Genomic DNA, 27,413 nt, shown 5'->3' on the forward strand with positions numbered 1-27,413 from the left:
AATTTGTTAAGGCAGCAGTGGCACTGCAAGCTGAAGAACAAAAGTTGAAGTGGGTCATTTCCAACTTACTTTTTGCCCATTAATTAAATTCATTAGGACTTCATTTTGCCAATCTAATGCTGCAGAAGCCTTCTTTAGCAGAAACTTCTTTACACCTTTTCAATCAAAATTATGAAAACAACAAAATGAATCCACTATTTCATTGTGTTACTTGCATTATTTTCAACACATTGAAAAGTGAAAATGTATTGATTTGAAATACTAATAAATAAATGAATAATAAATTCCATTGACCAACCGAATAAATAAATTCCCAACCTTTGACACAAAACGACACCGTTACCTTGTCAAATTACAAAGAAAAACAGAAAAACATCGCCTTGTCTTCATTTCTAAGCTCTTTCCCAGGACAGTTATTCTCATACAGCAGCCTCACCACTCCCGGGCCTTAACTAATCCAAAAAAATTAAAATCCAACAAAAAGGTTGAATCTTTAGTGCTCTTACTTTCCAAGAAACTAAAACAAACAAAAAAAAAATGCAAGCTTGGTTCTCAGGGGCCAGTAGCGTGGGTGAGGGGCAGGGAAAAGAAGGGTCATCTCTTTTAGCGGATTGGAACTCATATGCAGCTTCAAGAGATGCAGAAGAGGGCACTGCATCTGGGTTTGGGTTTGATCTTGAGACTGCTGTGAGGTCTGCCAATGATACTGTCACTGGCACCTTCAATGTGTAAGCCATTATCACACTCTTCTTTTTGATCTGGGAAATTTGAGAAAGAATTGATTTTTAATGTGTTTTTACGTTTATCCTGGTTAAATTGACAATGGGATTTGATTATTTTTTATGAAATTGCAAATTGAACATTGTGTTTATGTGTTTTAGTAGGTGAATTGAATTTGGGATTTGGATAATGGGTATTTGATTTTATGGGATTTAGGGCTTTAGTGGACCTTGAAGTTTGTTGATTTAGTAATAAAACTTGTATTGCTATATTTGAATGTTAGTGAAATGTATTGTTGGGTTATAGTAGTTTGTTGATTTTTCCTCATTTGATTTTAGGATGTAGGATCTGTATATCATTCAAAATCTGGTTGAGTTTGACTTAGCATATTTCTTGATGTAGTTTATGTTGTTGATGAATCTGAATAGGAAAAAGAGCATTCATTTTGACTTATGTGCATCTAGCCAATGTTAAGTCAGTTTCAAGAGCTTCAATATATATATGATTTTGTAACAGCATGTCTTTGCATAGTAGATCTGTGGAACTATAATTGTATAGTGTCGAATTGCCAGCCCTTGGCACAGGACTTTTCTCTGTTCTGTTGAGTGTTATCCTGTCAAAAACATAGGGTTTATTGCATTAGTTGGTTTTAGAATAAAGAAGTATGGCTTAGATGTGTGGACAGGTGGTTATGTCAAACTTAGGTATTAAGATACTCTGCTGGACAAGATTGATTCGTTTCAAGTAGAAGGATTGTAGATAGTTATGGTGGGCTTAAGATCACATCAGTTAGGAAGAAGATCTTTCAGATGATAAAAGCCTTGTGTTCTGGTTTTATTTGGTATTATGTTATAGGACCAAGTGGGTTATCAATTCTTTACAACTAGTATATGGTCTCAGTTTATGGGTTGGAAATGATTTGACTAACAATGGAAGAGGATGTTTTGTGATCTAACTGGGTTCAATCGTGAAATCAAGTGTAATATCTTGGTTATTTGGATTATGCTGTTCAGAATTGTCCTTTGCCATGTCTAATGTGCAGTTCAAATAGTGTTCTTAATGCGTCTCTATCAAAATGCAGACCTGTTGACTATTGATCATTGATATATTTGCTACATGGAGGCAAAAATTGAACTTTTTGGTGCCCTGTTCAGCTTGTAGTTGAGTATAATTCAATTGCTGGAATTAGTAGATTGCTCAGTTCTTCTGGTTATTTTTCTTCTGCAGAAGATTTAATTTTCCTAGTTACCATACTGCTGTGTGATCACTGATACTAGTAACAAAATGTAAATGCTAGCAACCTGCTGCTAGGTAGAGTACCGGATATGTCTAGGTGGACTACTAGATTATGATTTCTAATCACCAAGGAAGAAGATATCTGCTTCATTTTCTGGCTGGGATTTAATTTCTTGTTATTTAGTTTAAGTCACCATAGTGACATACATGTTTTAGCAGAGAACTCCAGTTAAGAGAAGTCCAAATTTAATAAACCATAGTACTTAATGTTCTAATTTGGTGCTTATGAGTGAAGTGATCATTTCAATCATATTATCTCACTATGATCATTTATCTAAACATTGGGTGAACTAGATTCAGGATCCCTAACTGAATCATGGTTTTGGTTGAATTTGTTCCTCATGTACTTCTAGTTAATTAGCGGTACTTGGTACTCTTTTTTCTCTCTTTTTACTACCCAATTATTTCACTAACACATATCATAATATGATTTAGGTAGTAATTGAAAGGAAAAAGAATATTAGTGGTGGATGAAAGAATATAAATTGGCATATTTCAAAATTTGGATGATCTTCCTATAAAGGTGAAGGGCAATTGCTGTGGGATCTTTAATTAAAAGCTCATGTAAAGTTGTTTTTTTTCCTTTTAAAAGTTAAATAAAAATGGATAGGCACATGTCATAAGTTGACATTCTTCTGTTAATGCATTTTTTGTTTTGTTCTTGGTGATCCAGTGTTTCAAAAGGGGTGAGAGATATTCCTGGGAGTCTCCAATCTGCCACAAGTAGTGTCCCTTCAGGAAAAGCACTTATCTATTTTGGTTTATTTCTGGCGACTGGGGTCTTTTTTGTTTTCATCGCTTTTACTATATTTCTTCCAGTCATAGTGCTCATGCCCCAGAAATTTGCAATCTGTTTTACCCTTGGATGTGGCTTTATCATTGGATCATTCTTTGCTCTAAGAGGCCCAAAGAATCAGTTTGCCCATATGTCATCAAAAGAGGTATTTATGCCTTAGTTAGATTTTTTTTTTTTCTGAATTTGTTTACTAATTAACTGCTATAAAAGGTAACAATCAACTAATTTGATTGTATGTATCTAATGCTTTCTTCTTCTTCTTTTTTTTTTTTTTAATTTTGTTTTTCACACCATTTCTGCAGAGGCTTCCTTTTACATTGGGATTTATTGGAAGTATGATTGGTACCATATATGTTTCCATGGTGCTTCACAGCTACATTCTGTCTGTGCTCTTTTCTGTTTTACAGGTATACTGCCATCCTAATTCTTTTGCTTCTTGCTTTTTTCCTGTCTACGTATCCTGTAATGGTCCATTACTTTATCATGTCTGTTAGATTTTTGAACCTTAAACTTGTTAGGTTTGTCAAATTATAAGCTGAGATATAATTATTGGTTCAGAGCCAGCGCGATCATTCAGTTTGATATCAATTTTCTTGCTGTTTTCATTAAACTTGTAGGTTCTTGCACTTTCATACTATGCTATTTCTTATTTCCCTGGTGGATCTGCTGGGCTGAAATTTCTCACATCTGCTCTTACCTCTTCAGTAACAAGATGTTTTGGGAGTTGACAAGTGTCACTTTGCCATTGTTTTTTCCTTGTATACTTCTCAGCTATAGTTAAGACATTAAACGGTCTTGTATGGCTTCCACGTTCTCAACATTTTCTTTACTTTTATTTTCATCGAAAAAAAAAAACAGAGTGGGAAAAAATTTGAAGGGTGTACCCTTTATCTGCATCAAAATTTTCTGAATGGCTGAACAACAAAAATTTGGATCAATTGACAGCAGTAATTCTCACTAATTTGGTTCTTTACCATTTTGATGTAAGAGGCCAGCAATATATTTAGATCTTTACTCATATTCATGCCCTTATCCCTGAAAATCCCAAGTGGCCACTGTTCTGGTTCTTTTGTATAGCCATAATTCATTTTCTTTCAAAGAAGAGGAGCTAAAATCATTGAAGGATGAGCCTATGGTCTTCATTAATGAGGTTCAAAACTGCATAGGCTCTAATGTTTTATGTTGGATCTTGGAAGCAAATTGCCAATGTCCTGTCCATGTGAGCTTCCATCCTTTAGTGAACATGGATTTAAGTCTCAGCAAGATCTGCAGTAATGTGGTTTGGCTATATCTGTTACCAGTGTCTTGAGATTTTCAAACTTCCCAAATACCATAGCTGAAACTGACTTGGGGGAAGTGGGGTGGGTGGGATGTCTAACTAGTTTCTATGTCATTCCCCCGTAACAATGCCACATTCTGGAAAATTTTCATCAATTCATATGATGGGATATATCTAGCAATCATTATGGTATGTTTTGTATTTGGGAAAATGGGGAGAAAAGAAAAATTGAACTACTCTCTCCCACTCCTAAGTCCTAACCAATCTCATGTTTTAGTTTTCAACCTTAACTAAGCAAGAGATTCAACCTTACAAATAAACCAAAAAAAAAAAAAAAAAAAAACTTTAAAAGCATAAAAAAAAAAATGGGCTGTGTAAATGGAATTGTCATGTCCCCAAGATGCAGCAACTCTCTTTGGCAGATGATCTGTTGTCCGGCTAGCTTGGATAGTAAATTAAACAAGAAGTAAATGGAAACTGATACACTGAGGTTTTAGACAAGAAGCATAGCATGATTAATATCATCAATCTTTGCATGTTTCTTTGACCAAATAATTACTAAGTAATATTTTAATTTTTTAAAAATATCATCAATCTTTACTATTGTGAATACATTGGAGGACCTTTTTTATAATTTTTTTTTTTGTTTTTAACAAATCATTATATTTGGTAAAGAACAAAGTTTTAGCCATCAGCAATCAGCACACAAAATTTGACTAAATGGAGCTTACAAGCTTGAGTACAAGAGCTTTCTATTACTTTAATAAAACTATAATTGTGAAGCTCATAATATTATTATATAATGAAATAAAAGAAAAAAAGATATGTAGGGAATCCAAATCCTGAAATTAGGGAAAGACTAGGACAGCAATACGGTAATTAGGGGACAATGATTTGACCTTTAAGATGGAGCTTGTGCATATTGCATGACAAAAGCTTTGTTTTTATTGTAAACCCTTGTTTTTATAACTAGAGTTATTGAAAGCAAAGGGGTCAGCTCCTCCATTAAGAAAAATCAAAGCTAGAAAAATGAGGATTGAAGAGTTGGAAGATCAAATTATACAATGTAGTAATAAAAAGAAATAATATAAATAGCCAAAAACAAAGGGCAAAGCCAAGAAAGTGTTCAAATTGGTGGACTTTAATGCATAGACCATGATATCATTAATTGGACAGGCACCCATAAAAAATTATATGGAAAAACAAAAGACAATGCGATTAGTTGATGACCCAAGGGAATGAAGTCTCATTAAAAGGTCTCAAATTGAGCTTTAACCATAAACAACAAGAGAAAAGTTAAATAAAAATAGAAGATTCAAATTTAAACATTCAATAGGATAGGTAAAAATTTGCAATAATTTCATTAAATCAGTCTTTGATAACCCCAGCAAAAGAAATAATGAATATCCACACCCGAATCAAGATCAAAATTCATAATTTGACTATGAGATAAGTGGAACTTGAATCATTTGGTAATGTGAAATTTAATTCCTTTCTCATAAATTCATGATTATTAGGAAAACTACACCCATAAATTGTTATAGCACTAGGCCAAATCAAGAGACAATCAATGTAGTTGTCAAAGAAGGTTATGCAAATCACAAAATAGAATTAAGAGTCAAAATTTTGGGAAAATAAAAATAATGAGAACTTATCTTGTTTGATTAGATGGAACTTTCTTTTTGGAGTGTGTGATGGAGCCCTGAGATTGATAATCTATGCAAATTAAAGCTTATTTTGGATTCATCATTATAGTGTTTGATTAGGGACTACAAATTAAAATTTAAAAAAAAAAAAACTTCCTTACCAAAGAAAAAAAATCTTTTTATGATGTTAGATATAGCCAACCCCAATAGCACGTGTGCCAAGTACAAATTGGAAAAGGTAGGTGTGATTGCTACCATTGTCCACCATTTGTTTAGGGTCCACTGCCCACTTCTTCAGCATAAATAAATTCATTACAATTTTGCAAGCAGAAGAGAAGTAGCTTGCTAGCTGGTGTGAACATGTGCATAGGCTGTCGTACAACAGATGGGGGATGGGATTGGGATTGGGATTGGGATTGGGATTGGGATTGGGATTGAGCTAACTTCAAACTCTTCATTTCTTTTCTCAACAGTTATAATCTTACATAACTTTCAAGCATGTAGCATTGTACCTCCACTTCTTTACTTTCATTTCCATCTATGCATAGACCTTTTTTTTTTAATTTTCATGAATTATACAATGGAAAACAAAATATTTTCTCCTTGTTCTTAGCCTTTTTCAAGTTTAAGAGAAAACCCAACGTTCTTTTTTTTTATTGTTTCAATGATGTAAATACATTTACTTGAAAATTTAAAAATTGTGAAATAGAAGGGTATAAAGAATGCATTTGCTCATCACACATATATATTCTAATTGAAATGTTGTACATACTCTCTCTCTCTCATGTGCAAATCTCATGCCAAAATCCAAAACAGACAACAATACCAAGCAAAACTAATTAAAGAACCACTACTCCATATAGTTCTCTAGTATCGTTCAGCTAATCTTAATTATACAATTAACATAAGGAAAACCAGCAATCTTAGATCACATCATGTGACCCTCTTTGTTGCCTACTAACTTAATTTGATTCCAATTGCTCACGTTTGTGAATTGTGATGCTAAAGAACCTAAAAAACTTAATATATGCATGAGAGATCAAGTTCATGCGATGCGAGATCTATACTTTATAGTCGAAGTGCCTCCAGTGTGATTTGGATCCATTTTAATTAAAATAAAAATAATTTAAGATGATGATATGAATCACAATGGGTTTGAATGATACATGTTTCATGTCAAGTAGTCCTAAAATTGAAATTAAAGATCCACTACTTGAAGCTTTTTACATTTATAGATTCATTGCAAAAAAGTTGTCTAACATTGTTGCAAAAGGTGGAAAAATAAATGAGATGATGCTCCCATTCGTGTTATAACACAAATATAATAGTATCTTACAAGCATAACCTTTTATTTCCGAGACAAAAACTTTTTCCACGCTGAGTTTCACCAGGAAAAGTTAACAACAAAAGGTTGAGATTGGACTAAAGAGGAGACCATTTAATTTGTTATATGGTTTTTCTCATCACTATTTTTTATTGGGTGCCCTTTGTCTCTTCTTTTGATGTTGTTGCTGTCACTTTGTTTCCCTTTCGTTTTATTCTTTTTTTTTTTCTAGCTTTCATAGATTTTCTTTCTCTTTTCCACATTTTCAGGTTTTTTTTTAAAGGCCTCTCATTTTTTTGACTTCCTGGATGATTAAGTTATGTATCTATCAACTCTGCTGGCCAAAAATTGTGAAAAATCAAGTTTCAATATTGACTACTGGACATTGGTTATATATTGAGAGAAGTTGGTAGTTGGTAGCTGAAGATGAAAAGTTTATATTAACCATTTCCTTACAAATGAAGGTCATGGGGTCCATTATCCAGTGGTAATAATCTCACAATCTTACAAGAAAAAAAATGCATTGATACTTTGGGGTTTGCCACCAGTAATGGCTAAAACTCTATGGTCAAATTAAAAGATAGGATTCATCAATAGAACAGAGCAGAAATAGTACTGCTTCTTTGAATTCTACCCTGGACTGGTCTCTATCATTCAATATATTGGAAGATCACGTTTATGTCTGTACATACATAGCAATTATTATTCACTACGAATATAATTTTCACCATTTGCTCAAGAAAAAAAAACCCATAATTTTGGATCAAGGGCTGACTCTTCATCTTAAATCTGATCTGACAAACCTTTTGATTTATGAGTAGGTCAAGTTTGATTCTGATGATAGTGAAAAAAAGCAATTAAGAAGTCTTAAGTTGGTGTCAGGTTGTGCCTTCCACCCAGCCCAAGATACATTTTCATTGTTTTCTTAATCCTTTACAGCAAAGACTACCAGACAACTTGTTCAGATTTGCAGTTTAAAAAAATCTTAATTTTCTTGCATAATTCCCTTACTTCCATGTGCTGTCCACTATTCTAATCTACTATAAACAAACCAAAATAGATCTCTATCAATGCTTTTTTAAACTTGTACTAAAACATCCCCACTTTGCTTAATTCTGCAGGAAAAGTAATCAAGATTCCAGAATTTAACCCAAATTAGTGAAAAAAATGAAAAAGTTAATCTCAGATTAGGAGAAAACCTGCATTTCCTTGAGTTTGAATGTTTTATTCTCTCAATCTAACAGTTCAAATAGTTTGCAGTCAAGATAGCCAAATGAACAAAACATTACTCCGAGGTAAAAACTTTGGTTTTTACATTGTGTCAGTAACGAAAATATCAATCTATAACTCATTTCAAGAAGAGAAAGAATAAGGGTTTGTCTCAAATAAGAGTATGTGTACTTAAGCTTCTTAAATCATTGAAAATCAACTGAAACTCTACTGGAAACAAACACATGGCTGGCTAGTCAATCGTGGCCACATAAATTTCATGGACCACCTTTCTTGGATTGGCTCATTAAAGAAGATATGATGCTGCTGATTTGAAGCTTAAACATTCCATGGTTGTTATGCCTGCCTGGTTTGATTGCTAAGCTATCACTGTCTCTGAAATAATTCATTAATTAGACAGGCGAAGCTGTAATGTTATTGTTCAATTTATCAGTTCCAGAGATACTTTGTTGACATACTAGAGATCAATCTGGAAAAATAAATTGGAGGAAAATTTTACTGCCTTTGGAGTTTGGACAATGTCAATTTAATGATCAGAAAAGAGGAAACAAGATAATTTAACTTTGAAAAGGAGGATAATTTAACAAGATAATGCCATTCAGGGCCATCAGGGCTGTTTCTGACAGTTAATTGTAGTAAAAAAACTTAGCACAAAGTCTATTAAAGTAACAGGATGGGAAGAATATCAGAATAACATTTCCTTTTAATTGACAGATTAACAGAAAGACTGAAATTAAAAAAAAAAAAAAGAGAAAAAAAAAGTTGCAGTTAATTGAAATCAGAAAGCCATCTGCATCACCATCTATTAATTAACAACTACACCTATTAGAATAATAATAGAAAAAGAAGGTGCACTTGGATCCAGATCTTCTGCTTTTGTTCTATAAACAAAACATGGGGTTCCGCCCTCTACAATCCCAAAACAGATCACCTGTTCTCTTCTCTAAGCAATGCCTGCAACTCTAAGGAATCTCCTGCTTTCTTCCAATATCTTCTCCTTCACCTTACTTCTTTCAATAAACTCTCTTTTCTTCTATAATTGTTACTCAGTTGATGAGCAGGGACAAGCTCTTTTAACATGGAAGGACAGTCTAAACAGCACCACAGATGCACTAAAATCGTGGAATTCATTAGACGCTACTCCATGCCAATGGTTTGGGATTCATTGCAACTCAGGAGGAGAAGTAGTCGAGATAAGCTTGAAAGTAATAGATTTGCAAGGTTCATTGCCTTCAAATTTTCAGTCTCTAAGATCTTTGAAGACCCTTATACTCTCATCAACCAATCTCACTGGCACAATTCCTAAAGAATTCGGTGATTATCATGAGCTCAATTTTATTGATCTCAGTGACAATTCTCTCTCAGGTGAAATCCCCCCGGAAATTTGCAGGCTGAGCAAATTGAAAAGTTTGTCTCTCAACACAAACTTTCTTGAAGGTGAAATTCCGTCAGGAATAGGAAATCTTTCCAGCCTTGTTTACCTGACACTCTATGACAACCAACTCAGCGGTGAAATCTCAAAGAGCATTGGAGAATTGAGAAAGCTAGAAGTTTTCCGAACAGGTGGGAATAAAAATCTTAAGGGTGAGCTGCCTTGGGAGATAGGAAACTGCACCAACTTGGTTTTATTAGGCCTAGCTGAAACTAGCATTTCTGGCAATCTTCCTTCATCAATTGGAATGCTGAAAAGAATTCAAACCATAGCCATTTATACATCTTTGTTATCAGGTCCTATCCCACAAGAGATTGGTAATTGCAGTGAGCTGCAAAATCTTTACCTGTATCAGAATTCTATCTCTGGTCCAATCCCGAGGCAAGTTGGTCAGCTTAGGAAGCTTCAGAATCTTCTATTGTGGAAGAACAGCTTAGTTGGTACTATTCCAGATGAGCTTGGAAGCTGCACGGAGCTAACTGTGGTGGATTTATCGGAGAATCTTCTGACAGGTAGCATACCAAGAAGCATTGGAAAACTTTTGAAGCTTCAAGAGCTTCAACTGAGTGTTAATCAGTTATCAGGTACAATTCCTTCTGAAATTTCAAATTGCACGGAGCTGACTCATCTGGAAATTGATAACAACGCCATCTCCGGTGAGATTCCTGTCCTCATTGGCAATCTAAAGAGCTTGACTCTATTCTTTGCCTGGCAAAATAAGCTAACGGGAAATATTCCAGATAGTCTTTCTCAGTGCCAGGATCTTCAGGCACTTGATTTATCCTACAATAGCCTCTTTGGTTCAATCCCAAAAGAGATTTTTGGTTTGAGAAATCTCACTAAGTTACTGCTACTTTCCAATGATTTATCTGGTTTTATTCCGCCGGATATAGGAAACTGCACCAATTTGTACAGGTTACGATTAAATGGTAATAGACTTGCAGGAACAATTCCATCAGAGATTGGGAATCTGAAGGGCTTGAATTTCGTTGACTTAAGCAAGAATCGTCTTGTTGGAGGAATTCCTCCATCAATTTCTGGATGTCATAACCTTGAATTTCTTGACCTCCATTCAAATGGACTCGCTGGTTCTTTGCCAGATATTCTGCCTACAAACCTACAGTATGTGGATATTTCAGACAACAGGCTTACAGGTCCACTGACTGATAGTATTGGGTCCTTAACTGAATTGACCAAGCTTAATTTGGGAAAAAATCAACTTTCCGGAAGAATTCCATCTGAGATATTGTCCTGTAGTAAGCTCCAGTTGGTAAACCTGGGTGACAATGATTTCTTTGATGAAATTCCAAAGGAACTAGGCCAGATTCCGGCGCTTGAAATCTCTCTCAATCTTAGCTGCAATCAATTTTCCGGTGAAATCCCATCTGAGTTCTCTGGTCTCAGCAAGCTAGCAGTACTTGACCTCTCCCACAACAAATTCACTGGCAAGTTAGATGTCCTTTCAAGCCTACAAAACCTTGTCACCCTCAATGTCTCCTTCAATGACTTCTTTGGAGAACTACCAAATTCCCCATTTTTCAGAAAGCTCCCGCTCAGTGACCTTGAATCAAACAAAGGCCTCTATATCTCCAGTGGGGTTGTAACTTCAGCTGATATTGGACATTCAAGGAATGCTAAACCGGCACTGAAGCTAGCTATGTCCATCCTTATGAGTGCCAGTGCAGTTCTAGTACTACTTGCTATCTACATGTTAGTTCGTGCCCGGTTTGCTAACAATGGCCTCATGGAAGATGATAATTGGGAAGTGACCCTGTATCAGAAGCTCGACTTTTCGATTGATGATATTGTCCACAATTTAACTTCAGCTAACGTGATCGGCACCGGAAGCTCTGGGGTTGTATACAGGGTAATGATTCCGAATGGTGAAACATTAGCAGTGAAGAAAATGTGGTCATCAGAAGAGTCTGGTGCATTCACTTCTGAAATTGAGACTCTAGGCTCAATCAGGCACAGAAACATTGTTCGGCTTCTTGGTTGGGGTTCAAACAGGAATTTGAAGCTGCTATTTTATAATTATCTTCCAAGCGGAAGCTTGAGTTCGCTCCTTTATGGTGCCAGTAAGGTAGGAGCAGACTGGGAGGCTAGATATGACGTTGTACTGGGTGTGGCACATGCCCTTGCATACTTGCACCATGACTGTGTGCCTGCAATTTTGCATGGGGATGTGAAAGCTATGAATGTCTTATTAGGTGCTGGCTTTGAGCCTTACTTGGCTGACTTTGGGTTAGCTAGAGTTGTGAATAGCAATGATGATGATAAACTTTCCAAATTAAGTCCAAGACCTCACCTAGCAGGTTCTTATGGATACATGGCTCCAGGTATTTTCTTTTTCCTGATCAATATTTAATCAGCTTGTTATTTTAATCTCGTCATCTAATTCATTCATATGAATCACTAATCGTTTCTGATCTTTCATGGTTACTCTCAGAACATGCAACAATGCAACGTATCACAGAGAAAAGTGATGTCTACAGTTTTGGTATAGTCCTCTTAGAGGTGCTAACTGGAAGGCATCCGTTAGACCCAACTTTGCCAGGGGGTGCAAACTTGGTTCAGTGGGTTCGGGATCATTTGGCGAGCAAGCGAGACCCATCTGACATTCTGGATCCAAAGCTTAGAGGGAGGGCTGACCCTGCTATGCATGAAATGCTACAGACACTTGCTGTATCATTTCTGTGTGTCAGCACCCGGCCTGACGATCGTCCAATAATGAAAGATGTTGTAGCGATGCTCAAAGAAATTCGTCATGTCGAGGCCTTAAGGTCTGAAACTGACATATCTAAAGGAGCCTTAACAGCCCCTCGGTTATCACCTCCTACTAGAATAGTAGTTTCTCAAGGATCTTCTAACTGCTCGTTTGCTTTCTCCGATGATTCAATCCAATCATCAGGTGGGGGTTTCAAGTTGTAGCTATGCGATACATAATTTGTTCATAGTCCACAGAAGAATCCATGTTGCATCAGCACAGGACATAGGAGTGGGAAATGCTAATGGGGGGTTTTTGAGTTGTGATTTCTGCTATATTTGGTATTGAAGATTGCAATAATTAATTACTTAGCTTTCACTTAATGTAGTATATTAGCAAATGTAACAAAAGTAAAATAGAGAAAAGAGAGAGAATGTAGGGTGCTTAATGCCTATGGCACTATAAGAGGTTAGAAGGATATCTTGGGACAAGAGATAGCAATTGCTAGGAGTTGGAATTGAGAGAATTGCTGCAGGGTACGTAGTAGAAGCTGGAACAATGATTGTTAGCGTTGGATGTATGTAATTAGAATTTATTGCAAGAATGAGATTCTCTTTCTCTCTCTTAAACCTGCCTTAACAGCGGTGCTCACATGGTCCCAAGTTCCCCACATCACATGTCCATGTGCTGTCTGGAAAAGACTTCCCTTAAGCCTTCCCAAGGTAAACTAACCTTGGTTTGGAAGACTCCGTATGTCCTAATCAGCAGCACATGCAGAATAACAAAACAACTGCTCCTTAATCATATTGATCCAACCTACAAAAGAATTAAGATGCACATGATATTAGGATAATGCAGCTCCACTAGCACATGATAATGTCTGTCTCAATATTGACGTTGTCTCAAGATTTTTAAAGCAACTAACAGAACAAATCCACCACCCATCAAATGGTGAATTCCAGCTTCCTAGTTATTTTCACCAAGTTTTTAATCGAGAATTCGTCTATAAGCTCATGTGTGTTAATTAGTGTAATTTACCAAGTTTTCTTTCACCAAAAAATGACTTGGATAGAAGATCGATACACAAAACATAAAGAAAATTCCTTTGAATAGATATCTGCAGCGGATAAATACATGCAAGTCCCCTTTGGGGAAAATTTGGTGGATCCAATCAATGCCAAGATAGTACCACAACTTGTTGCTTTGTCTTGGAGTTGAGTACTGGCAAAGGTCAACCTCATCACGACCAGACTAGAGTCTGGGAGGCACTAAGGTGGTTTATGCAACGTGAAGTTTGGCGCATTAAGGAGCTAAGATGATTTGCTTATTGGCCAACCAATCCATACATGCCAAAGGAGCAACCCTATCCTTATTTCCCAACTTACATTTCAAAATTCAAATGATGGGTATTACACCTCATCTAAACCTACAATTGTCCTTTCATTCGTGCCAAACCATAGGTGAGATCCTTTTGGTGCTTCAGGGAGGATACTGAGATTCCAACTTCTTCACAATGGAAACAATAACACCCCAGTTGAAACCACGATACAGAAGCCACCGAATAATCCTTGACTTACGTGTTTCTTTAGGAACATCTCGACCTCGAAGCCATTGCTTTGAGGCCTGAATTAAGAGGTGATCCATCGAAAGCTTTGACAAACCAAGTGTGGATTCCTGATCATCATTTGAGTCACCAACCTGACCCTCAAAAACAAGTTTTAATGCGTTTTCTGCATCAGCTTCATTTACTCCCTTCTTGAACAATGCCTGATTCAACAATAATACTCCGTAACTCAAAGAGTTCAAAATTTTTGCTTGAAAAAAACAAATTTTAGAAATCAACAAACCTTGTTATTTCATTTCTTCTTTTCCTTTGTTATTTCTATTTCTTTTCTTTATTTAATTACTAATAAAACCCAGAAGCTAGATGCTATTAACACAAACATTATGACTTATACATACAGCAAGGGCAACATACATGATTCTTTCGCCTTGTACAAATTCCAAGAAGCCAACACTAAATTATAGGACTGAATTTAATACTCAAATATTTCGAGTCTAACTCTAACAATAGAATTTTTTGTCACTGAGTTTTCCTCTGTTTACATATTCAGATAATTAACTGCTATCTATATATAATTTGACAAAGGAAAGGATATTGAGATAACTTCCAACTTCATAGCCATTTGAAACGGTGATTTATGAGAAATTTACCACTGTCAAGCAAACAAACCCCCACCTATTTAAGAAGATGTCTTGAGATATATACGCTTAAATGCTTGTGCAACAAAAGAAATTATTTGGAAAACTTAAATTTAAAAGAGGACTGCTTACTTGCTTGATCCTCCTTGGTCCCCATGTTGACGAAGACCATCTGGATCGAGAAAATGATTCCGCGTACAAGCTATCATTGATGAACCCTCTACAATAAACTACAAAAGTCAAATAGTTGTTTAACATGTAATGCAATCGAAAGAAAAAATTTACATCTAGAACCAAATATGGTGGATCAAAAAACTACACAGAAATATTCAACATGATGTCTTTCCATGTAATTAGCTACATACCTATTCTGAAAATCATTAATCACTGCCTCAACAATATCTGGATGGCACCTCTTCCCAAGCAGTTTTTTTCTCAGTTCAACTGCTGTAAATGCTCTGCAGGAAAAAGAAGATTGCGTTCATTGAAAAACTAATGAAGGAACTAAAACTGGTTAAGTTACATATTGAAGTAACAGCTACGTTTCATATCCAATCAATAACAAATAAAGGTTATAAAGCTAGAGAAAGTAATATGCTAACCTTGCTGCAAGTAATTCAATTGCCAACTTCTCAGCATCTGGTATTCTCTTACAAACTTGTAGCACATTCTTTCCATGAATATCCTGTCCTTGATACATCTCCTCAACCACCTCTACGGGGTTCTCCATTATTTCATGGTCTATAAAATCAGAGCAGTTTAAGTTTTCCAAATCAGAGAGTGTGATAAATGATTTGGAAAGCATACCATTTCACTTGTAAGTATTTTCATTTAAAAGGTCATCGATAGCCTTAATATATGTTAGTACATTACCACTGTAAACTTTTATAAATGGACATAAATCTATTCAAAAAACCGTTGTGTCCACACTGCTTTGAGTTTGAAACTATCGATTTTAACACTTTAAACCATCAATTCCCGATAGCAATCCATAAGCGTTGCATATAACAATGTGTTCACTATTTTTTATACCAATTAAAACATAAATTTAATCCTTAAAACTTCAGCATACCTTGTTTAACATCGTCATATAACACATTTTTCTTGAACATTCTGCTTCGTGTTTCAGACTTTTTATCAACAATACTGGTCCTATTGTTTTTAGCCATGCTTCCAAATGAATTTGAAGCAGAACTTTTATGATACTCATTCTTTCTCAAACCATTTGAATGAGGAGAAGTTTCAGGCTCTTCAGTTTCCAAAGGTTTCTTAGGTATATACCTTACAGGAACTGAAGAACTATATTCCCTCTCTTTCAAACAAAATATTGCCTTGTTCCCCTTCACCCTGAAAAATCAAAGCTTTAGCAACAGTTACATACAACCATAACTTTCAATAACTCAAATAATCATGGCCTATTTATAACTTTTTAAATCTTAAGCTCAAAATTAACTTCATTTATGAAATGGGTTTTCAATTTTTTTCAGAAATATGAAACTGATGAGATAGAAATGAATCCAAGTATCAATTTTGTTTCACTTCCTTCCACTTTCTTGCACTTTCTTGGCAACCAAACAGAGAATAGGAAAAAGACAAAATTTGGAATGGAAAAGCTTACAAGGGGATTAAGCAAACTCGAAATTGAAGACTGGATGAGATTTTGAAGCCGAGATTACCCGCAAAACTGGACATTTTCAAAATCTCAATTTCAAGTTTAGGGCTTTAGTTTTGTTGAAAGGTAAAACCTAAAATCGTAAGCTGAAGTTCGTGGCTGAAACGACAGCGTATCCGTATGATTATCTAGGCGCGCCTTTTACTTGACTGTTTGTTTGTTTTATTTTTTTGGTACATAACTGTTTGTTTTGTTTTAAATCATTGCAAAGAAACGCGAAAAAGTGACAAAGGAAGATTCCATTGAGATTTGGGATAAAATTAATATGTCAAGATAGTCGATAAATGTCTAAATCTTGTCCAGTACAATGATCAAATTACTTAAGGTTATTATCAAAGGATTGGTTTAATTAACAAAAATCATTCAATTTACAAATTTTGGATTTAAATTCAATTAGTAATTTATTATTGAAGTTATTTTGAATGTATTCTTTTAACCATTAGGCTTAGGTAGATATGGCATATATTGGTTTTATCTTAAAAAAAAAAAAAAAAGACTACCTACCACTAACCAAAAGTAATACAAATGTTTACGGTTTCTACCATGAAAGGCAATGCATTTTATAAATATTGGATCTACTCAATTTTCCAAGCATATAGAACATAGCAAAATTTTGGAATTGATTGGCTTTCCCTTGGTACGTCATATATGTGGCAGCCATCATCGCCAGTGATGGAGTTTCTATAGTCAGAGTCAGAATGAACTGAAGAATAATCTGGTGCGCCTGGCGTGAAAATAAACAAGCCATGGCTTGAACCAGAGTTATTATATAACCAATCATGCACATCCCAGAAAATTTGTATAGGTGTTTTGTTCACTGTGACAATTTCATTTCCCCTAAACCTCCAATGCAAGTTCATAATCCGAATCACAGTAGTGGCATCTATGCAAACCCACATTTCAGGATCATCAGGACCACATAGAGAGTTCTCAATCATAATAAAATGCTCATGTTTCCCCTCATCTAGTTTGAGCTTGGAACAAAATAATTTCTTCCCACAAATATGCTCTTTCTTGCACATCAAGGTAGGATCTATCAAGGAAGGTCTTTTATTGGTTCTCTTAAAAGCATCTATTTTCATATCTCCTAGAACTAATGCCACTTCTTCCCCAGACACAATTGCCACATAATAGTCTGAGCAGGGCTCAGGGCTGCCAGAAAACTTTGCCTGTCGAAAATCCCAGTAAATGTCTACCCGATTGGCATCTACTTCCAAGCTTTTGAGACCTTTTCTTCCCCAAAATTGCCATGCTTTTAAATCAATCTTGCAGGTACAACGACTTTGATCATCTGAAGGGTTTTCTACATTGATAATAAAAGAATGGTTAGCAAGGATTTTGGACCATGTGGCTGTTACTTTGCGATATAAGTCTGCAATGTTGGCATGGTAGATGGAGGTGACCGAGCATTGTGCAGCATTATCTGCTGTCACCTGATTCTCCTTTTGTTTCTCCGCTGGTGCTGGTGGCCTTGAAATGTTAGGTAATGCAGCTCGTTCCAGATTATTTAACATCGTTAAGGCTTTGACAAGTATTGACAATTTGATCCCGCAGACGTTAGGTTGCTTGGTATTTCAAACTTGTCAAAAATGGTTAAGCCCTGGAAGCCGGCTTCTTGCAGCTGTTACCAAAATCTCATGATGCTACCTAGAACCGCTATCAACTCTCATTATGTAATACCCGAAAAAAAAAAAAAAAAAAAAAAAAAAGGGACTATTTTAAGTATTTTTATAAGTGGGGGACTCTTTAATAAAGAATGAGAAGTGTAGATGACTTATTGATAAATAACCAAAATTTCTTTATTAATAGAGTTAACTTTTCAATTTTCAGTCGACGATTAGTGTAATAAAAACAGAAACTTATTTCTCATATGTTTCTTATACAGAATAGATCAATTGAAGGATTTAAAGTGAAGGGAAGAACAAATCTACGAGGAGAAATTATCTGTTAGAGGTGAGTAAATAATCTTTTTTTTTAATTTTTGGAGTATTGATGGTTAAGTCTTAAGGTGTAAATTATAATCGAGAAACCCTAAAATTTTAGGGTTTCCATTATCCCTCTTTGGGCAGATGATTTAGACTTTAATTAGAGTCAAGTTAAGTGTTGAGAAAGTTGGTAATGTGAATTTATTATTGAAACAGAAATTTGATGGGAATAGAAAGGAAAATCTTTGTTTCGTATAAATCCTGATATGAATCATATGTTTGTAGTGATGAATTAAGGTTATATTCTGTATTAAAGGGTTAAATACTACTATGATTACTATATATGGTTGGAAAGCATGTTGAATATACTTTCTAATGAAACAAACGGGAGTCGAATTCGAGTTCCCTATGAAGAGTTATCCAATTTTTACCTAAAGAGGTGCAGGCTGCCTAGTAGCAGCAGTAAGGGGGAATTACGAAATTTCCCTAAATTTTTATACAAGGATTTACAGTTTAAGCCATATATGTTTGGAAAGCTTATCGAGTCTACTTTTCAACGAAATAAGCGAAATTGAATTTGGAGTTACCTATGAATAAATACGTAATTTTTATGAAAAGGTATACAAGCTGTCTGGCAACAGCATATGACGTGGATTGCAAAAATTGTTATAATTAATCCACAAAGAATCACGAGATGAGCCATATATGGATAGAAAGCTTGTCAAGTCTAGTTTCTAATGCATTAATAAGATTTTAATTTCGAATTGGATATCTTGAGTTATGGTCGTTTTAGTGAAAGTAGCGCAGACTGCCAGAATTAATTACTCGAGTTATTACTTGTTTAACTTAATTGTTTTGGTATAAGTGGCCTCAAATGGGTTGATTAATTATTGTTATGTTGGAATTATCTTGAATAGGCCACTAAATTTTGAGGGAGAAAAATTAGGTGATGGAATCAGAAGAAGGTAAGTAGAATCTCACACACTTTGCTTGTTTTCGAATCTATGTATATATATATATATGTTTCTAAATGAAAGAATGTTTTATTTTATTATTTTCAGTGTATGAAAATAGGATCAAGCATATGATTATTTTGTGTTTCTCTATATAAATGATAGATCATGCTTATGAATGAAATGAGAAAATGATTTATGTTTAAAGAATGATTTTATGATAGCTACGTTTTTATATCCCTAGGAAGTGGGATCATCGACATCAGAACTAGTTCTACGACCCTAGCTAACGGGTAATAGTAGTTAGCAAAGACATGATCATAAGACCCTGGCTAACGGGTAATAGTAGTTAGCGTAAGCTCTGGTTAACGGGTTATAATAGTTAGCAATGATCATGAGAATGAAATTGTCGATACGGCCAATGTCACGGGTTATAGCAGTGACCGTAGCTAACGATTTGAATGATAACGATTTGATTGATAATGATGATTTACGATGATTTTTAATGATTGATCCATGATTTGGTTTGATTACGATATTTGAATGATAACATATTTTACAATGATTTATGAATTTATGAAATATTTGATAGAACGATGATATTGAGATGTTTTGACATTTTGATTTGATGAATGTTTTGAATGATCTATATGACATGTATGAAAGGATGTTTGATCCGGTAAGGTGTGTGAGCCTTTACTTACTGAGCTGTGGTTTGCTCATTCCCTATTTTCTTTTCTTTTACAGATGTTATGAATGATAAGTATGATTAGCTTGAGAAAAGCTAGAAGAACCGAGCATTGGAGAACTATTTAGAAATATAGGATTTTATGAAGTATTGTTTATTTTAGTTGTAATACTCTACTTTGAACCTTTGGAGACTTGTTATCTAGCTATGTTACTTAATGAGAACATTTTATATTTGAGAGTTGTTCAATGGTTATGGATTAGACTTCGTATTGCTTTGGGGTTTTACTTCAAGGTAATATGACCGTGTTATGCCTTGATTCGGGGCGTGACACATTAAACCTTATGCGCTTGCTTTTATCTGGATGTTATCCGAATCTACCTCCTTTTCTACACGTAGTGGTGGAGATGTTTGGCCTCAGATCTTACATGAACGTAAAATGTAGATGTTACCTGAGCTTAATGATAATTCTAAGAATGCTGAAGGCCTGAAACTGACCAAACTCTTGAGGGTGATTGAATGTGAGAAATCTGTTTATAAAGGAATTTAACACCACCCAGTTATGCAATTTGCACATATTGATTATTGGCTTGAAAATTAGAAGATATATGAGTTTAGGAAATGGTTCCATGCTAGTGGTTTCGGAGTTAGCAACAGGGGAAGTTACTTTGTGAAATTTACATCTAAGCTGAGGTTGTCAATGCCTATCAATCTTAAACAGAATTTTCTTGTTTTCCTTTATTATTACTATTTATAGACCAAGGAACAAGTTAGTTAAAAGCCATTCAAATTAAAGACTAAATTTGGTGATACTTAAACAGTTGTGTACAAGATTGTTTGCAAAAAATGCATGGAAGAAACAGTTATATGGTATTTGGTTAGACAACTGAATGAATGGAAATACTTGCCTCTTCTTTTCCTCATATTCAAAAATATTTGTGACAAAAATTCTTTCCCTCCTTAGTTTCTAACAAGATCCTCCTAAGCAGGAAAAAAGATAGAGCAAAATAGATCATTTACAATAAATGTGACAGAAAACTAAATCAAACCACCAAGATAGGTTTGTAGATTAGAGATTTTTTTGGTACATGGCAAAGCTCATAAGGTTTGAGCTAATAAAAGATGGAAGCTCTCGTCCAATCCCGTCTCATAAAGTCGATTGTCTTTCAAAAATTCTGGCTGAGGTAGTCTGCATGAGGAACTTTTGATTCAGAATCTAAAAAAAATAGTTTATCTATATATCTTACATGTATATATCAGCCAGCGGTACAATTAGAACAGTCACAGTGAGAATTTTGAAGTGCCAAAGGTAAAGAATCTTTTTGTAGGTTGCAATTCTTAAGGCCAAAAAGGAAATTCCACATGATGAAGCCATTGTTAAGGCATTAAGCAAGATTCCAATAAGGTTCACCTGCCTGCAGTGCTTCCCTGTATGAGATCCTGCATTTACGAATAACAATCCAGGAATAAACCAACTGTTATTTCCAAAATCTAACAAAGTTCTTAGCTCCTGAATATTCTAAAATGTAAAAAGGTAAGATTACTTTGGTTCAAGATTTTACAATTCCTGAAGTTCTGTCAAACTTCTACAACAGCATGGCACCATGAACTGGTGAATGCGACCCAACAAATAATTGCTCATTTTGTGGTTCCGAAAGCACTCTTGGGGTCTGCATAATTTTGAATTTTGATCAATATCCATATTAAAAAGCAATTTTAGTGGTAGTATGTTACATCAGATATCAGGAACCTAGCTGGCAGTTAATGCATAGCTTTAGACTCTTGTTTTCCTAATGCTTCCTTTTTCAATATTAACAGCCTGCCTAAAAGAAACTGCTTTTCTTCATGTTCTGTGTGACCTTTCCTAGAGATGAGGCTGTAGAATGCATCAGATAATTCAATTTACTTTCATCACTCTTATGGTCGATTTGGACCCCAGAGTTGTTATCCGTTGATGTCATCTCTGGCACTGGGGCAAGAGATTTAGAGGCATGTGCTTTAGCTGGAAGCATTACTTTGGACATTGGTTGGTTCTCAATTACATCAAACTTGACCTTATTTCTAGTTGAGGCTCCTTTATCACTGGATAGATATCTCCTTACAGGAAGGGTAGGTGCCTTTGGCTTTCCCGGACGTGCCGGTCTCTCTTCAGGCACAGTAGGCAACTTTGGTGATATCTCCTTGCCTACGACTGCTGAAGAAAACTTGGACCTCCTCTGCCTAGCAGAAGAAACATTTCTGGCCTGTAAATCAAATATAAGCACAGGATATAACATTAATATCTAGCTGTTTTTAGCTGTTTAGAACCTCTATGGGAATCAGATTATTATGTTTTCAGTTACCTCAGAGCTTTTGGTATCATCATTACGCCGTTGCCATGTCTCAGGCTTCAAGTTGGGAGAGATTCGAAGCTAAGCACTTTTACCTTTTGTGATCCTGTTATGCTTCCTGTGTTCCCAACCCTCATTTGTTCTACTTCAGATTCTTTCTTCTCCAATGCCACATTAAGATTTGTTATCTAAGATAGATAAATATATATATATATATATATATATATATATATATAGACTTAACAAGGATTTGATGCATTTGAAAACAAGCCAAAAGGAATGTCATCTTTAAAATAAGTAGTTTATCTAAAAAAGAAAGGATACTTAACCTCTTCCTTTAATTCTAGGATGTCACCAATTTCTTTGTTAGATCGAGCTGCCCCAAGTTCTATTGAGGCAACTCTTTCAGCAAACTTCAATGTGCTAATTGTCTCTCCAATAGCATCAAGTTCAGGACTTACATGTACAAACATTAAAGTCTTAGAATGCCCGCCTATCATATACAAAACGAAAATGATCAAGAAATAAGAAAAGAAATGGCAGATTGTACGGAGAAGAAAGCTGTATACTACAAAAGAACAACATACCTAAAGAATTCTGCAATATTTGTGTAAGCTTGCTGTTTCTATAAGGAATATGTGTACTCCTTTGGGCAAGAGCAGAGATGACATCTCCAAGTGCTGAGAGTGATCTGTTGATATATTGAGCTTCCTTCAGTCTGTCTCCTTGAACTTTAGACTTATCCACTCTCTCACTCCCAGCCAAATTAAGGGAACCTTTGAAAACCGATTCAGAAACCAATTCTTTTCCCTGAACATGAACAGTCAAAACGCTGGGAAAAGAAGGATGTAGTCATAAACCATGATTAACAGAGTATTCAACATTATTAATTGTCCTGGATAAAACTCTACCTATGAGATCGGCTACTTCGCTCATTAAATTCAGTTGGACCTACAGCCCGGTTCTTTTGGCCAATTCTTATCAGATCAAGAACATCTTGAGTACTAGAAACTGAAACCCAACTTGCATCAGGTACAGTAAGGCCATTCCATTGTGTATTGTTATATATATATATCTAATGTAACAAGTAGTTATGGAAACTTCATGCCTGAAGAAAAAAAAAATCCAAATCTAAAGGAGATACAAAGCACAATGAGGCTTGTCTTGATTATAAATTCAACTGCAGAAAGAAAACAAAATTTGATAGGATATCTTTTAGTAGAGCCATCGATAACTAGTAAATCTCGCATTTGTTTGTTGTATATTTCAATCATTTGGACCCCAAATTTGTATTCTATGACATTTTCTCTTGTTTTTGATATTTGAAATAAGTCACATAAAGCTCGAAAGTTCACACCCCATGTCTCCTTAGTGTTCAAGTCATACCGGCACTGTCAAATACACAGAAATTTCGGCACCATGTTAACACGAATGAATGCTAAACTTCTTGAGTACTCAAGCGATAAATAAATTGTAATATCATCAAAAAGAATTAATTTACCATGGTGTATGTCTTCCCTGATCCAATTTGCCCATATGCGAAGATGCATACATTATAACCATCAAGTGCTAACCTGATCAATGGTTGTATGTTTGTGTATACTTGTTGTGCACGTTTAGAAGAAGAAAAATGAATGATGTGGTGAGGAATTAGAAAATTAGGAAACGATTTCTATCTTTAACATCCATGAAGTAGATTTTTCATGTTAAACTGAAAGCCGGAAGAAGAAATCAGGAAAATACCTTGAGAAACCGTTGGTCCAAACACCTTGTCAAATGAGAATACTCTGCTTGCATCTTTGCCTTTCCTTAAATAATTGACAATCATGATACTTCCATTTTCTCCAATATAGTCCACAGTCGAATGATCTTTCGACTCTCCTGGTAAATAGGGCCTTACTCTACAGTAAATTCTTATTTTTCCTATATGAAACCATAAGGAATAAGTCCAGCAGCTCTTAATCTGTACCACTGTCTAGTTTTTACTAACAACAAAAAGTATGCATGCACCTTTGAGGTCTAGCACTTCATTGAACAGCATTCGATTTTCTTGTAAGATCTTGAGGTAAGAAGAAGATGCCACTTCAAGATCCCTGACATGATGCCCTAAGATAACAGAACAAGGTAATTCCAGTCAACAGAAGAGGTAGTATTTTGATCATAGGTGTAGTGTAATAGTGACAACTTTGTAAATCCTTACCTAATCTTTTAATATCTGCCTCCCAGAATGAATGAAACTGTCTAACTTCTAATCTTGTTTCGCGGAAAAATAATTTCAGCTCCTAAAATTTTCCAATATGAAAAAGGAAGCAGAAGGTGTTATAAACTATGTTTGGCACAAGTTTACAAAATAAATTGCCATTATCTTGGAATTGTTTATAATTTCTGTAGTTTAGAGGGAAAATTTTCACCTGAATTTGCCTCTGAATGAGATCAATAAGTATTTCTACACGGCCAGGAGAGCGATAAACACTATTGAGAATAACCTCAGTCTTGCCATTACAGATATAGGCTTTCGGGACATCAGTTGTTGCCTGCAGGCCAGTTCTTTTACCAATATATTCTGAGGTAGCTTCTATAAATTCAGATTTGGACACTGGACCATTATCACCTTTCAACAATTTCTTCAAAAAGAGTCCAAGCTGCGAATAAGGTAAAGAAACCGTCATGTTAAATCAGTAACAGGATGATCAAATTGGCCTCATATGCAGACTAAAACCAAGAAATTCATGGTACCTGGATTCCTTGAGAAACTAGAAGTGTTGAGAAGTCATTTACTACTTTGTTGAGGAAAGCTTAATCACCTACAAAAATTCAGTCATAAATCATATGAAATCACATACAACAAAGGAACAAACTGATTGATACTGTATATCTTTATTCATTCAAGAAAGTCTGGTTCTTGTTACATGGACATGATATCAAGAAAATGTTTACAAATTGTCAAAGATTCCCCTTATTCATTCAAAAGCAAGTAAATATGAAACTTCTTCTTTTGCTTACTACTAGTAATTGTAATATTTTGTCTTCAATAATTAGCAAATATGAAGTCACTACGTGAACAAATATAGGATGGATCTTACCCACCATTGCGTTCAAGGGCAACTCTTCATTTATGTTACCATCTCTAAGATAAGCCTGTAGAAGCCAAAGCCCGAAACGATCGAAAAGGAAGTTAGAGCATTGGCTGTTTTGGATTCTTCAATAGAGGCCTCATTAGAGAGCTGGATAAAATCTAGTAGCTGCTCATATTTTGATAATTGCAATTCTTCCCCAGATTCATCAGCTGTCTCACTTCCAGTCAAGGCATTTGGTAAGCCCTTTGGGGAGGATGTGATCTTTACTGTCCCTCCATACCTCCAAACCCCAACTCCACCAGCTTTCTTCCACTCATCATATCCTTGCAGACATAGAATGCAATCTACCACTTTATTTATTGAGCCTCCCTGTACATCAAGGGTTTTTTTTATGCAAGCTAGCAGGATACAGAATCATAAAGATACAGGAGTGGCACAAGACGTAAAACAATTTAAAAATCAAAACTTTTTCCAAGTTTGATGCTTCAAAGGCTAGGAGTTGCTTATCTTTAACTGATGCCAGAAAGTTCCTTTTGTTTTCAGAAACCTGATTTGTGGAATCTGCCGCTTGTTCTGTTAATTGAGCTGAAGTCATTGAAACTTTCACCACCTACGTTTATTTTCAAAGAGAAGAAAATTACTAGAAAAGTTATGAACAGAACTATCCATTTCAAACACACAGAAATAATCAAGTTCTGGTACATTGCATCCCAATAGAAAAGTTGTTGAAAATATTTTTCTTTGCATGGAATTTAGTCAAGTTCAAGCGAGAATAATAGTACTAGTTCATGTTACAGTGCTTTAAGGAGAACCTTAGGAACGGAACCGGGATTGACTTTGTTGAGAATATTGCAAAGAATGAATCCATTGCAAAGTGCGCCGCGAAACTCTTCTTCAGAGGGGTCTCTCGGTAGGACTTCTAATGCAACTTGATCCATCTGCCTTGACCATTCTGCTGCTTGGTACCTCCTTGAAGCTGATGAACATGGAGCAGTAATTTAGTTAGAATTTTCAAGTTACAATCTCTTTTGTTGACCATTAATTGAACTAACTATTTTATCTCTTCAGGATCATAGTTTCAGTAAGTGCTTCAAATATATATAATATGTCAGCTAATAGTACAATATGTATATATATATTGTACTATATATATACATATTGTACTATTAGCTGATATATATTTTAAGTTTCATTGCCCCATTTCATTTCTGTTTATTAGTAGTTCTTTGAAAGTATATGAGAGTTTGGATGCTTCATATGTTTCAATGACCTCACCAAGTAGATTGTGACTAGGTAAAATAGTCCCTATAGAACTTTGTCACTAAAGCAATATTTTAGTCCCAATATGACATTACCCGTTTAGTCCCAATATAACATTTACCCATCACTTGCTTGGCTTTGTGGGGGGCTTTGTCCATCTCAGCTAAGGCTTTCATGGCATTGACACTTGGATTGGCACGCACCCATGGCCCATATTTTGGCAGTGAAGGATCTGGAATGGACATCACAGTATCCTTGATACAGTGAGCTTCTACATGGCCCAGGCAACCACAGTTGTAGCAGAAATCTGCTAAATGTTCATACTTGTAACATCTATTAAAACTCGAATCCTGAAGAAACCCCTCCTTATTCCATGTGAAGAAATGGGGTCCTCAATTTCCATCACCTACGAATATGATCTCTAACTTTTTTTGCATTTTTTGGGCTCATTTGGTCCAATATAGGCCCTGAACTTGGACCCAATAGGCTACTGGGAAAAATCAAGCTCATCTAGAGCAAGCCCTGGTTGCCATCTGTGCAAGCAAATACAATAGCCCATCACTGACCATGGCCCATCCACCAAAATTTGTTCAGCTGAAGCTTGCTTCCTTGAAGTCGAACAAATAGGTGTTTTCAAATAATTCAGAAACAGTGAAATCTCTCCATTCTCCCCAAGCTCTTTTGAAAACACCCTGAACTCCTCCTTTGCTTAGAGGCTTGTCTGCTATTATTTTGCCCACTATAGCTAACCTTCTTCCATTTAACTCTCCAGCCTCACTTTCATCAAGGGTTAAAACTTTTCCTTCTATCCAGGCTGCTTCCATGTGATAATAAACAAAATTGAAAAAAGGAAATAAAAGAAAATGAGATGCAAAG

At 35.4% G+C, this 27,413-nt stretch overlaps 4 protein-coding genes and 1 pseudogene across 7 annotated transcripts; 2 read left to right on the plus strand and 3 right to left on the minus strand.

The window, feature by feature from the left end:
* Positions 1-379: 379 nt before the first annotated feature.
* LOC111275555 (protein transport protein sft2-like) lies at positions 380-3,773 on the plus strand. The gene is made up of 4 exons (XM_022860943.2): positions 380-728; positions 2,690-2,957; positions 3,115-3,219; positions 3,430-3,773. Exons 1-4 carry the CDS (start codon positions 538-540, stop codon positions 3,538-3,540), a joined length of 675 nt encoding a protein of 224 aa, XP_022716678.1. The 5' UTR covers positions 380-537; the 3' UTR covers positions 3,541-3,773.
* Positions 3,774-9,126: 5,353 nt separating this feature from the next.
* LOC111275552 (Leucine-rich repeat receptor-like protein kinase family protein) lies at positions 9,127-13,050 on the plus strand. Its single transcript, XM_022860933.2, has 2 exons — positions 9,127-12,062; positions 12,173-13,050. Exons 1-2 carry the CDS (start codon positions 9,242-9,244, stop codon positions 12,652-12,654), a joined length of 3,303 nt encoding a protein of 1,100 aa, XP_022716668.1. The 5' UTR covers positions 9,127-9,241; the 3' UTR covers positions 12,655-13,050.
* Positions 13,051-13,521: 471 nt separating this feature from the next.
* Positions 13,522-16,451, minus strand: LOC111275553 (regulatory protein RecX family protein). 3 transcript variants are annotated; one of them, XM_022860936.2, is made up of 6 exons: positions 16,251-16,434; positions 15,705-15,979; positions 15,235-15,373; positions 14,998-15,090; positions 14,765-14,852; positions 13,522-14,197 (listed from the first exon to the last, which is right to left on the minus strand). In XM_022860936.2, the coding sequence occupies exons 1-6, from the start codon at positions 16,322-16,324 to the stop codon at positions 13,910-13,912; spliced, it is 957 nt and encodes a 318-aa protein (XP_022716671.1). In that variant the 5' UTR covers positions 16,325-16,434; the 3' UTR covers positions 13,522-13,909. The 3 variants fall into 3 exon arrangements, with proteins under 3 accessions (XP_022716671.1, XP_022716672.1, XP_022716673.1); XM_022860937.2 differs by lacking the exon at positions 13,522-14,197 and adding an exon at positions 14,423-14,669 and having other exon boundaries at positions 16,251-16,451; XM_022860938.2 differs by lacking the exon at positions 13,522-14,197 and adding an exon at positions 14,423-14,646 and having other exon boundaries at positions 16,251-16,449.
* Positions 16,452-16,479: 28 nt separating this feature from the next.
* On the minus strand, positions 16,480-17,989 carry LOC111275498 (kinesin-like protein (DUF868)). Its single transcript, XM_022860852.2, has one exon. It carries the CDS (start codon positions 17,816-17,818, stop codon positions 16,880-16,882), a length of 939 nt encoding a protein of 312 aa, XP_022716587.2. The 5' UTR covers positions 17,819-17,989; the 3' UTR covers positions 16,480-16,879.
* Positions 17,990-19,371: 1,382 nt separating this feature from the next.
* LOC111275551 (kinesin-like protein KIN-14F) lies at positions 19,372-26,273 on the minus strand (annotated as a pseudogene). Its single transcript, XR_016333796.1, has 16 exons — positions 26,090-26,273; positions 25,744-25,887; positions 25,284-25,646; positions 24,937-25,004; positions 24,612-24,842; positions 24,401-24,482; positions 24,211-24,306; positions 23,944-24,123; positions 23,702-23,808; positions 23,400-23,591; positions 23,112-23,263; positions 22,788-23,032; positions 22,530-22,693; positions 22,213-22,388; positions 21,415-22,113; positions 19,372-21,310 (listed from the first exon to the last, which is right to left on the minus strand). The product of XR_016333796.1 is annotated as a kinesin-like protein KIN-14F (transcript).
* Between the last annotated feature and the right edge of the window lie 1,140 nt (positions 26,274-27,413).

This window comes from Durio zibethinus, chromosome 25 (genome assembly GCF_047325235.1).
Source record: "Durio zibethinus cultivar Kanyao isolate XHJ-2024 chromosome 25, ASM4732523v1, whole genome shotgun sequence".
In the NCBI taxonomy this organism is placed as follows: Eukaryota; Viridiplantae; Streptophyta; class Magnoliopsida; order Malvales; family Malvaceae; genus Durio; species Durio zibethinus.